General features: G+C 41.5%; 2 protein-coding genes across 2 annotated transcripts in view; one reads left to right on the forward strand and one right to left on the reverse strand.

The window, feature by feature from the left end:
• The window catches only part of TMEM116 (transmembrane protein 116), a 163495-nt gene that overhangs the window by 81783 nt on the left and 69352 nt on the right, over positions 1-12360 (forward strand). The window lies entirely within an intron of this gene.
• Positions 816-4217, reverse strand: LOC103119281 (disintegrin and metalloproteinase domain-containing protein 1a-like). The gene has a single exon (XM_016190531.2). It carries the CDS (start codon positions 3900-3902, stop codon positions 1332-1334), a length of 2571 nt encoding a protein of 856 aa, XP_016046017.1. The 5' UTR covers positions 3903-4217; the 3' UTR covers positions 816-1331.

The following is a 12360-nucleotide window of genomic DNA, read 5'->3' on the forward strand; positions in this document are numbered from 1 at the left end:
GTGGGTGAAATTAAACCCCAGAATCTTAAAATTTTGTAAAGCACTATTCATTAATAAATGAAAAACAATGAAGAAAGAAAAATTAAAAGGCAAATATTTACTTCATATATGTGCTTGGAACTGTGATAGAGATCTGTATAGTATAATAATGGTAAATAAACAGTATTTTAACTCTAGATCCTAGACATTTATCAAATATGAGATATCTGGAGGTCTGAAGAGTTTCCTGTGAGAATTACTAGAGAGAAAGGATTATGAAAGCTGCTTTAGGAGAAAATAATTTTTTTTGTATTAGGTACCATAAAGTTCTTAATCAAATAGTTTCTTTTTTTTTTCCTTTTGTTACCCTTGTTGTTTAAGGTTGTTGTGCTATTATTATTGTTTTTTATGCTGTTGTTATTGGATAGGACAGAGAGAAATTAAGAGAGGAGGGGAAGGCAGAGAGGAGGAAAGATAGACACCTGCAGACCTGCTTCACCACTTGTGAAGTGACCCCCCCCCCCCCCCGCAGGTGGGGAGCCAGGGGCTTGAACTGGGATCTTTATGCTGGTCCTTGAGCTTCACGCCATGTGCACTTAACCTGTTACTGCCCAACCCCTGAAAATAATTCTTTTAGGTAAAATAGTGTTGATTTAGGAGGAACTTGGAAGTAGTAAATTGGATATATATCTGATGTCAAATCAAAAAAGGCAGACCTCAAATCTATCCTCTTGTCCCTGAGAGTGTCAAAGTCTTCTGCCTCAATGGATATAGTCCTTCCCACAGAGACCTAGAACAAAGTGGTGTAAATAAATAACACCACATGGAGTCTACTAATCTAGAAAGTATCTAGTTTATTTTTGGATTTAGAAACTTCTCATTTCATGAATGGAAATTAGAACAATTGCTATAAACATATTGTCTTCACGTACCAGGTAGTTATTACTTGAAAAATCCAAGAGATAGCAATAAACTCAGATACATACATTATTGTATATTCAACAACTTGGATGAAAGATGGCCTACTCTGGAAAAAGTTTCTAGTGACTAGAAAAACTGGTTAGAGATAAGAGCATTCATGTAAAAAAAATGCATATGAAAAGTTTAATTGAAATTTGAAAAAGTAGGAAGTATTACAATAATAAATTTGATAAATTTTTTAGTTACTAATGTGAGTAATAAAAGTAGGAGAATCCCTCCTCCCACATTATAATATTTTTATATACTGTATAGTCCTAGCAGAGCCACTAGAATGATCAAATTCCCTTTAACCTTTGTTTCATTGAATGTCTCATTTATCCTAAATGTTTGCAGTATTTCATATATTTGCTTTTGTCCTTTCACTATTTGTTTTATGACTCTGATTCTTCCTCTTCCTCTTCTTCCTCTTCCTCTTCCTCTTCCTCTTCTTCTTCCTCTGGAACATCCTCTGCTGGGGCAGCTTCTGCTGGGGCAGCCTCCGCTGGAGCAGCCATTGCTGGGGCAACCTCTGCTGGGGCAGCCTCCTTGGGGGCAGCTTCCACTGGAGCAGCCTCCGCTGGGGCAGCCTCCTTGGGGGCAGCTTCTTTGGGGACAGTCTCTCCTGCTTTTGTGGGCTTTTGAGGTTTTTTTGAAGATGTACGAGAACATACAATGCAGATAACTACAAGTATAAGCAGTATGACAAGCAAAGCGATAATGATACCTAAAGATGCTAGGTCTAAAAATTTATCCTTAGTTTTTTGAGTATTTGTATTAGTTGTATTAGTTGTACCTGGTTTTGGTCTGTCAGAGGGGGAACCACTGTCTATACTACCCCCAGTTCCTTTTCGTTTGCAGTCAGGGGGAGCAAAGCCATAGTCACAATGACAATGCTTTAAATTGTTGCAAACTCCTTTCCCATTACACATTACTGATGGCTCACAATCATCACTGAACAAAGTGTTTGCAGAACAAGAACTATTAATACAGACTTTGTCCACATTACAGTAAGTGCCAGAAAGCATATCTCCATCATCAGGGATATCAGTGGAGGTATAAAAATCCATACTCCAGCAGTAGTTTCCTTGGAAAGGTACCTGAAGTAATGATTGATTGACTTTCAGTTCTGGTAGATATTCAAAACCTGTACATATTACTTTCCCGCACTTCATGTTTTCATCTGTACACTTAACATATGAGTCACCAGGACTAGAGGGAAGACCACAGTTTCCAAACCGGTTTCCTTTTGAGTTAAATACTTTGTAACAATCTGGTGGAGCTGAGGTTGCAGGTAATTTATAAATCTTTCTGCATTGACTGTCAGGCTCTACACAAACACCACTGATACAAAAGTAAGATCCAACACACTTACTACCATCTAGCATGTAACTGTCTTCAGGACATTTATCAGAGACACCATCACAATATTCTGGGAGGTCACAAATTCCATGAGAAGGACGGCAGGTAACACCCTTTGCTTCCAGCTCACAATTACTAGTGCAACAAGATCCAGATGTACACTGAGCAAATTCCTTCAGCTTACATGTTTTGTCACAGCATGGGTGATTGCCACAGTCAGGCCCACAGTCACACTGCTCATCATCCCCCACCACACCATCTCCACACACGGCACTCCTACGCCTGCGGCTTTTGTGCTGAGGCCTGTCAAACAGGCAGGCCCCTCTGTGTTCCCTCAGGAACTGATAGTAGTAGTCAGAGCTGCAGTTGCTGAAACCACTTCCCGGAGTGATGCTGTCCTGCATGAGGCAGAAGTGTTGATCCTTACAAATGCAGGCAGGGTGGTCATGCTGAATACCCAAGTTGTGCCCCAGCTCGTGGACCATGAGTGCCACAAAGAGGAGGACGTCTTCGTGATGGAAGGATTCAACAGCTGCCGCAAAGCCTCGTGAGCAGGCGCCACTGAGAAACGCCTGGCCCATGGCCCCTGCAGGATGATGACCGACAATCATGTGGGCGACGTCATGCTTCACCCGAGCCGACAGCGTCTCTTGTCTCCAGCTATTGAAATTCCTCAGCGAAACTCCCAAGTCCTCTGGAACCTCTATGAGGTCCCCCTCGGTCCAAATCTCCATTCCAGCCAGCACCACCTCTGTGTTGATGCCCCTGGTGAAGCTGTTGGCCAGGGCAGTGACGTCCATCACTCTCTGGACTGTCTCGTTGATGCTACTGCCCCACATCCGGAACCGCTGGTGGTTGACCACGACAAACATCTCCACGTACTTGGTGCGTGTCCACAGGGAGGACAGCACCTCTGCGCTGCTGGGCTTCCTGTGCTCTTGTTGCCTGCTGGTGGGCACTGCCTGGCTGCCTTTGGCAGAGACGCCACAGGAGGCTCGAGCCTGCCGTGCCACGGTGTACAAGGCATGTTCAAACCGTTGTGAAGTCTCCAGGGGCTTGATGCCATACGATGTTCCCTCTTTAACCAGGATGCCCCTGAGACCTGAACAGGTGCTGACAGAAACAAAAGAGCCCGGGACTCCTTCTATGTAGCCTTCATAGTGACAGTCATGTGAGATGAATGGCATTTCTTGGCCCAGGATGCCATTGTGGTAGCTGAAGACTGGAAAGTCCTTCACAAAATACTCTCTCTTCACCTTGAGGTGAATCAGTTGCTTCTGGCCCTGCATCAAGAGCACATAGGATGCCTTTTCCACTGGATCTTCATGCCTGCCCTGCACGGCCAGACTCCTGGGAATGACTGTTTCATAGGAAGAGTAATATACTGCTCCCGGGTCACAGCATAGTCCTGGCAGGCAAATCAGTATGAGGATGAGCACCATGTCCAGTCTGACATGTGATAGTCCAGGCATTAGTACTGGCCTGGAGTCTTCCATCTGGGGACCCCAAGCCTGCAGCACTAGGCTAACCTCGTACCTAACCACTCGATAGAGTAGAGAAGGCAGCAGGGAGGGGGGCCTTTGCACAGAGGCTGCCATTGACATGTCCCTGGTGAATCAGCCAGTGGGTGTGGGGTCTACTCCAGCACTAGTGACTCTGCCTCACGCACAGAGGTCAGCCCAAGAGTCAGCTCCAGATCTGTGCTGACTGCAGAAGGCAGCCACTGCCTACCTCTGAGCGGCACAGCCCCTGGATGTGTGCTTTCCAAATGTGACTTCCTTCCACATCAGCAGCTTCAGGACTCCTGGACTAGGGTTCTTTTGCCATTAGGGACTGATGCAGTCATGAAGACTACAGAGTCTGCCCTGCTGAACTGTGCCTTGAGAGAGAAAAATGATCTCCATGCCTCCAACTGTGTCCCAGAGGACACCCCTCCCCCACCCCTCCTTCCTGTTGTCAGTTGCTCAGCTCACTCTAAATGTTCCACAGCAGGGGGCTTGGAGATCACTGGTGGGAATGCTGTGGTGCCCATTTTCTCTTCTAAAAAATTACTCTTTCTTAAGTATTCACATCATAAGTCTCTGTGTGGTGTTTTGATCCCTCTATGAGGCATTAGAGTGAGATACACATCTCAGGGCCTAGCCCCTTATATAGACCACAGTTCAAGGAACAATATATTCTTCTGTATTTTTTTTCTTCTCTTTTATCTTGCTATAGACTGGTAATTGTCTTGTGAACAATTCAAAAAATAGGTTCACTAGTGTGACTATTTAGACCAAACTGACAATTTGAATATAGAAAGAGCTTGAGACTCCTGAGTGCTGCTCTCACCCTTCTGGTGTTGAGGTGTTAGTTACATACAGTTAGTATAGGTAGGATATGTGCTCATACGTTTTACAATTTTGTATATTATATTTCTACCAAAAGTGAATAAAACTTCCATTATCTCAACATTCACTGAACTCTGTCTTTTTTTATAGAGCCATCCCAATGTATACAACATTGTATTCCATTGTAATTTTGATTTGTACATTTGATTTGTACATTTTGATTTGTATATATTTATCAATGTGTAATACTTCATATTTTATTTTTAATGATCCTTTATACTTTCTTGGGGAAATATCTACTTTTGTCTTTTGCTCTTTTAAAGTTGAGTGTCTTTGGAAGTGGTTGAGCAACTAAGGCACTGAAAATTAAAATAAAGTTGGGGTGTATTTTCCTTTTCTTTTTTGGTGTTTGTTTCTGATGTACAAGTAAAGGTTCTTAATAGTTTCTATGTGCAAGTTTCTACTATATATATGGTGTGAAAATATTTTTTCCCAACATGTAGGTTATCTGTTTAGTTTATTGATGGTATCTCTTAATGTGGAGAAGTATTTAAATTTATCTGCCAGTTTAATTCTTTGTTATTTATTTTCATAAGAGGGACAGAGTGAGCAAACAAGAGAGAAATTAGCTTTGGAATATGTTGCTGCCAGAGAATAAGCTTAGTATCCTTTAAGCCTCAAGCTTGCAAGTTTGGGTTAATTACTATTGTGCTTTTGTCCTGGTCCTTCTTTCAGTTTTTTAAAAAATTTTTATTAAGGGCTATGGAGACAGCTTAATAGTTATGCAAAAGACATATATGCTGGGACTCAGAGATCAGTCTTCACCATTATAAGCAAGAGCTGAGCACTGCTCTGGTTATCTGTCTATCTGTCATTAAAAATAATAAAGATCTTTTGGGGCCAGGTGTTGGCATACACAGTTGAGTACACATGTTGCAATGCACAAGGACCCATGTTCAAGCCCCCCAGTTCCCACTTACAGGGGAAACATTTCTGGAGCATTAAAGTACTGCTGCAGATGTCTCTGTCTCCCCCTTCCCTCTCAATTTCTCTGTATCCAATCAATGCAGGCAGATAATTTAAAAAGTAGAAAATAGGGAGTCGGGCTGTAGCGCGGCGGGTTAAGTGCAGGTGGCGCAAAGCACAAGGACTGGCAGAAGGATCCTGGTTCAAACCCCGGCTCCCCACCTGCAGGGGAGTCGCTTCACAGGCGGTGAAGCAGGTCTGCAGGTGTCTGTCTTTCTCTCCCCCTCTCTGTCTTCCCCTCCTCTCTCCATTTCTCTCTGTCCTATCCAACAACGATGACAACAACAATAATAACTACAACAATAAAACAACAAGGGCAACAAAAGGGAATAAATAAAATAAAATATTTTTTTAAAAAGTAGAAAATAAATTTAAAAAATAGTAAGACCTTTTAAAACATATAAAATTCACCAATTTAGCTATTTGTAAGTGATATTGAATACATTCATGCTGTGCTACTATCCCCAATCTCCATCTTGAGGACTCTTTAGTTTTATCTCATTATATTGAAATTATCCACCCTTAAGCACAAATCTTTATGATCTCTTTGTTTCCAGTCCTTACCAGTCACCATCATACTTTTTGTCCCTTTGATTTGCACTTTTCTAAATACCTCATATTACTGGGGCCTGATAAAATTATTTGTGTTTTTGTGATTGGCTTATTTCACTTGGCACAGTATCTTCAAGCTTAAATTATGTAGGACATTTAAACTTTTTTTCCTTATTAAAGATGCATAATGTTCATTTGTATGTCCATTTTGTATGTTCATTTTGCTTGTCCATTCAACCATCAGTAAATACTTACGTTGCTTCTATGTTTTAGTTACTATGAACAATACTGCTATGAACTTGGGCATGCAACTATCTCTTCTAGGTCCTGCCTTAATTATTTTGGTTATATGACCAAAATTGGAATTGCTGAGTCATGTGGTTATCCTATGTTTAATTTTTTTTAAATGGTGCCAGGACCTCATCATGTGCAATTCCACTGCTCCCTGGTTATTGTTGATGATAACGATGGTAATGATGGTGATGTTGCTCCCCTCTTCCTTCTCCTCCTCTGCCTCCTCCTCTTTCTATTTTCTTTAACTTTTGGCTAAGATGTAGAGTCAGAGAAGAGAGACACCACACAACTACTCCACCATTTGTAGAACTTCCTTAACTACTACCCATGATTCTCCCATGTCATGCTAGGGCTTGAATTCAGTTCTTCACACATAGTAAGGTGTGTGTTCCACCAAGTGAGCGATCTTCTTGCCCATATATCTTTTTTTTTTTTTTTTGAGGAACCATCATTACTATTTTCTATAAGTTTATCATTACATTTCCACCATCTGAACACAAGGGTTCCAATTTTCTTTTTTAAAGAGTGTAAACTCTTTTTTATTGTATTTTATTTTTATTTATTTATTTATTTATTTATTTCCTTTGTTGCCCTTGTTGTTTTATTATTGTAGTTATTATTGTTGTTGTCATCGTTGTTGGATAGGACAGAGAGAAATGGAGAGAGGAGGGGAAGACAGAGAGTAGGAGAGAAAGATAGACACCTGCAGACCTGCTTCACCGCCTGTGAAGCAACTCCCCTGCAGGTGGGGAGCTGGGGCTCGAACCGGGATCCTTAATGCCGGTCCTTGTGCTTTGCGCCACCTGCGCTTAACCCACTGCGCTACAGCCCGACTCCCTAGGGTTCCAATTTTCTCCATATCCTCACCTAACACTTGTTTTATCATCATCATTATCATAATTTTTGCAGGTTTGTTTGCTATAGTTATCTATGTTACACAAGTGAATAGAAGTTGCCTTTCATCTCTATACTTAATTCACTTAGCATAATCACCTTTCTTCTATTTTTTTTTTTCCTTGACACCAAGATTATTGTTGGGACTTGGCTCCTACCCAGCAAATCTACCACTTCCAATGACCACCCACTGCTTACTCTCCTAAATAAAACTTTAAAAAAAAAACATTTTTTAAGGATGCTGGAAGATGCTGCACCAACTAGGTATGCAATGACCTGGGTTCAGGTCCCTGCTCCTTATCTACATGGGGGAAGCTTCACAAGCAGTGAAATAGTACAGCAGGTGTCTCTCTCTCTCTCCCTCTCCCTCTCTCTCTCTCTCCCTCTCTCTTTCTCTCTCTCCTTACCTCCTTCAATTTATCTGTTTCTATTTAAAAAAAAAAAAGGGAGTCGGGTGGTAGCGTAGCAGGTTAAGCACACGTGGCACAAAGCACAAGGACTGACATAAGGATCCCGGTTTGAGCTTCTGGCTCCCTACCTGCAGGCGAGTCGCTTCACAGGCAATGAAGCAGTTCTGTAGGTGTCTGTCTTTCTCTCTCCCTTTCTGTCTTCCCCTCCTCTCTCCATTTCTTTGTCCTATCCAACAATGACGACACCAATAACAATAACTACAACAATAAAAGAACAACAAGGGCAACAAAAGGGAAAAAATAAATATATATATTTAAAAAATCTTAAGATTTTAGGGAGCCAGATGGTAGTAGTCCTGGTCGAACACACGTTACCATGTATAAAGATTCAGGTTCAAGTCGTCACCTGCAAGAGGGAAGCTTTATGAGCCATGGAGCAAGGTTACAAATGTCTCTCTTTCTCTCCCCCTCTCTACTCTCTGTCTCTATTAAAAGTAATAAAGGGGGGGCAAGCAGTGGCGCACTTCGTTAAGCACACCCATTATAATGCAAAAGGACCCAGGTTCAAGCCCCTGGTCCCCATCTGCAAGGGGGAAGCTTCACAAGTGGTGAAGCAGGTCTTCAGGTGTCTCTTCCTCTCTGTCTCCCCCTTCCTTCTCAATTTCCTTCTGTCTCTCTCCAATAATAAAGAAATAAAAAGTTTTTTAAAAATAAGAAAGAAACGGGGGGAAATGGCCATTGAGAATGGTGAAATCATCCTGTAGGCACTGAGTCCCAGTGATAACCCTGCTGGCAAATAAAGCCTTTTAATGTGATACAGTTTTTGTTTTTGTATTCTTGCTTTATTTTCCCTTGCCAGCGGAGTTGAGTCTCCAAATACAACTCTGATATTAAGGTCCTGAAGTATTCCATCTATATTATTCTAAGTATTTAATCTCAAAGTCTTTAATACATTTTTAGCTAACTTTGGTATTTCGCTGTTAAGTTATGATCTAGTTCCTTTTGTACTTGTGGCTGCCCAATTTTCTCAATACCGTTTGTTGAAGAGGCTTTCTTTTTTATTAGTGATTTAATAAAGATTAGCAAGATTGTAAAATAGCAGGGGTACAATCCCAGAAAGTTCCCAACATCAGAGTTCTGTGTCCTATCTCCTCTGTTGGAAGATTCCCTATTCTTTATCCCTCTGGGAGTATGGACTAAAATTCTTTATGTGGTGTAGAAGGTGGAAGGTCTGGTTTCTATAATTGCTTCTCTGCTGAACCTGGACATTGGAAGGTCAGTCCATATCCCTATCCTGTTACTATCTTTCCCTAGTGGGGTAGGAGTCTGAAGAGGTGTGGTTCCGGGACATGTTGGTAAGATCATCTGTCCAGGGAGGTCAAGACGGCATCATGGTAGCACCTGCAACTTGGTGGCTGAAAGGCGATATGATATAAAGCAAATTGTTTAATAAACAGGCACCCCAAAATGGGAATAGGGCAAATGAAACTAGGAGTCTTTGTGTGGGAGGAAGCTGGAAAGAAAGTCTTTTTTTGGGGGTCAGGCGGTGGTGCAGTGGGTTAAGTGCATGTGGCACAAAGCGCAAGGACCGGCGTAAGGATCCCGGTTCGAGCCCCCGGCTCCCCACCTGCAGGGGAGTCGCTTCACAGGTGGTGAAGCAGGTCTGCAGGTGTCTATCTTTCTCTCCCCTTCTCTGTCTTCCCCTCCTCTCTCCATTTCTCTCTGTCCTATCCAACAACGAATTGCGTCAACAAGGGCAATAATAATGGCCACAACGAAGCTACAACAAGGGCAACAAAAGGGGGGGGGGAAATGGCCTCCAGGAGCGGTGGATTCATGGTGCAGGCACCGAGCCCAGCAATAACCCTGGAGGAGGAAGAAAAAAAATAAAAATAAATAAATAAATAAAAAGTCTTTTTTTAGATATGTTCCATGTGGCCCATTACTTTAGTAATTTTTGCCTGCGCCTGATAGCTAGCTTGCTGGTAGGCTAAAAGTGTTGTCTGGGACAATGGTGTCAGAGTTAAAGTTAAGACTAGGACTAGAAAGCTGAATCAGGGGGAGAGAGTAGCTACCAAATATGAGAAGAGTATATAAATGCCATTAACTGTCAAACCCATCAGTCTGACCTAAGGCCATGTATATTCATATTTAGCACGGGAGCCTGTGTAACCTCTGTCAGTCTAGGGTCACGTTTCATGGTCACAGCTAGGAACGTTCTAGGCTGCACTCATTTCAGGACCAGTCTTCCTCGAGTGGCGCAGTAGGTTGACCCAGTCTCCCAATGGAGAATGAGGGAGTTCCCACCATTGCTGCTCTGCAGTGAGGGCAAGGTACTAGAGAGGCCCACTAGAAGGCTTATAATGACATTCCTGATGAAAGTGGCCAGTGATGGTGAAGAGAGGGATCTATTAGAGGTATAGCATCATATCAATGTGAGAATCCAAGGATTCCTAAACTAGGGCTGCAGATGATGGGGTGGCTTGGAATTGACCAAAAAAGCCATCATTAAACTGTACCCATCTTTTGCCCTTATCTAGTTTTTGTAGTCCTTACTTTATCTGATGAGGTTAGACTTAAAGTGATTGAGGGAACTGAAGTGGGCAGGGAGTGGGGGGGAGAGGAGAGGAGGGTTTCTAGGCCTAAGTAGTAAACATTTGATTAAGTACTTTATGGTGTCTTCTTTCGGTCTTTCTATTTGCTTGTTGAACTTACTGAGTCTAAGTCTAGTCACAGAGGATTACTATGTACTTTATTTACTTTGGGGTACATATTTTCCCCTGTATCTAGAGTCTGTAACTTTGTTATAGAATGTGCCCTTTGAAATGGAACTAGGGAGTCCATGAGTTAGGAAAAGTCTCACCAGATTATTGGAGTTGGAAGGTTGACGTATCAGGCTTGGCATCTCTGGATACAGTCCAAAGTAAAATATGGAGGCACTGGTTACATTGCTTTTGTTGGGGTTGGCAGAGGCAATATCACAGGGGAGGGGATCAAGAGGAGAAGCATGAAGAAATACAAAGTCCCAGAGGCTCCAGGACTGGGAGAAATATGGATTTTAAAGAAGATGAGGAGGGTTCCTTGCTGTGTTAGATCTTAAGATAGCAATAGATAATTATTATTAAAACAAAGTTATCTGGGAGCTTGGTTTACTTTTTAAAAAATCCATGGGTAGGATTTACTGTACTGTACCATACAAGACCTCACCATGATTTATGTCACTTAGTGCTATTTACAAATAACTCTATCTTAGCTACTGACAGGACTGGTTGTTCCTGATCTACCTAGTCTAAGATTATAGGTAATTTGGTTTTAAAAAAAAGGAAGTTGTTATTAGAAATGCTTTAAGAGGGAGTCGGGCAGTAGTGTAGTGAGTTAAGCGCAGGTGGCACAAAGAGCAAGGACCAGCTAACGATCCCGGTTCGAGCCCCCGGCTCCCCACCTGAAGGGGAGGGAGTCACTTCACAAGTGAAGAAGGTCTACACGTGTCTGTCTTTCTCTCCCCCTCTCTGTCTTCCCCTCCTCTCTCCATTTCTGTCTGTCCTATCCAACAATGACGACATCAATAACAATAATAACAATAAAACAACAAAAGGAATAAATAAATAAAGTTTAAAAAAAAGAATTTAAGCCCAGTGTCCAAATTCTTTCAGCCGGCAAATCTGAAACCTTAAATGTTTAGACTAGGGAATATATATATTCAGAACTGAAATCTATGCAATTACAGAACTCGAGACATTCAGTCGATTCCCCTGACATATTAAATAATAATTTATAAGACTAGGTTAATAGGAACATTGATCTTTTCTTACCACCGTAGATCTGTGTCCTTCCCCCACGCCCTTAGTCTGCCCTTCCTCCATCCCTCACAGTCTTTTTCTTTGGTGCAGTAGACCAACTCCAGTCCAAGTTTTGCTTTATGTTTCCCTTTTTGTTCTTCTTTCTCAACTTCTGTTTATGAGCGGGACCATCGCATACTCATCTTTCTCTTTCTGGTTTATCTCACTTAACATAATTTCTTCAAGTTCCATCCAAGGTGAGTCAAAGAAGGTGAATACATTGTTCTTAATAGCTTAGTAGTATTCCATACCAAAACTTTCTCAGCCACTTGTTGTCTGTTGTTGGATACCTGGGTTGCTTCCAGGTTTTGGCTATTATAAATTGTGCTGCTATGAAAATATGTACACACACATCTTTTTGGATGAATGTGTTTGACTTCTTAAGATACATATATCCCTAGTAGAGGAATTGCAGGGTCATAATGAAGGTTCATTTCTAGCCTTGTGAGGGGAAGAGGCTTTCTTTTCCTCACTGTATGATTTTAGACATCTTTCCATACACTAAATGACTTTTTTTAAACATATTTTAGTGTTCTCTGTTTATTCAGTTGGTTAAATATTTTCCCAGTATCATTGTTTCAGTTACTATAACTTGTAGTATTGCTTAAAGATGCCTCTATTTTTCTCTTTTCTCTTAGAATTTCTTTGGCTATTTTTTTAAATTATTTTTTAAAATTTTATTTATTTATTCCCTTTTGTTGCCCTTGTTGTTTTATT

Source organism: Erinaceus europaeus, chromosome 6 (genome assembly GCF_950295315.1).
Source record: "Erinaceus europaeus chromosome 6, mEriEur2.1, whole genome shotgun sequence".
Lineage (NCBI taxonomy): Eukaryota > Metazoa > Chordata > Mammalia > Eulipotyphla > Erinaceidae > Erinaceus > Erinaceus europaeus.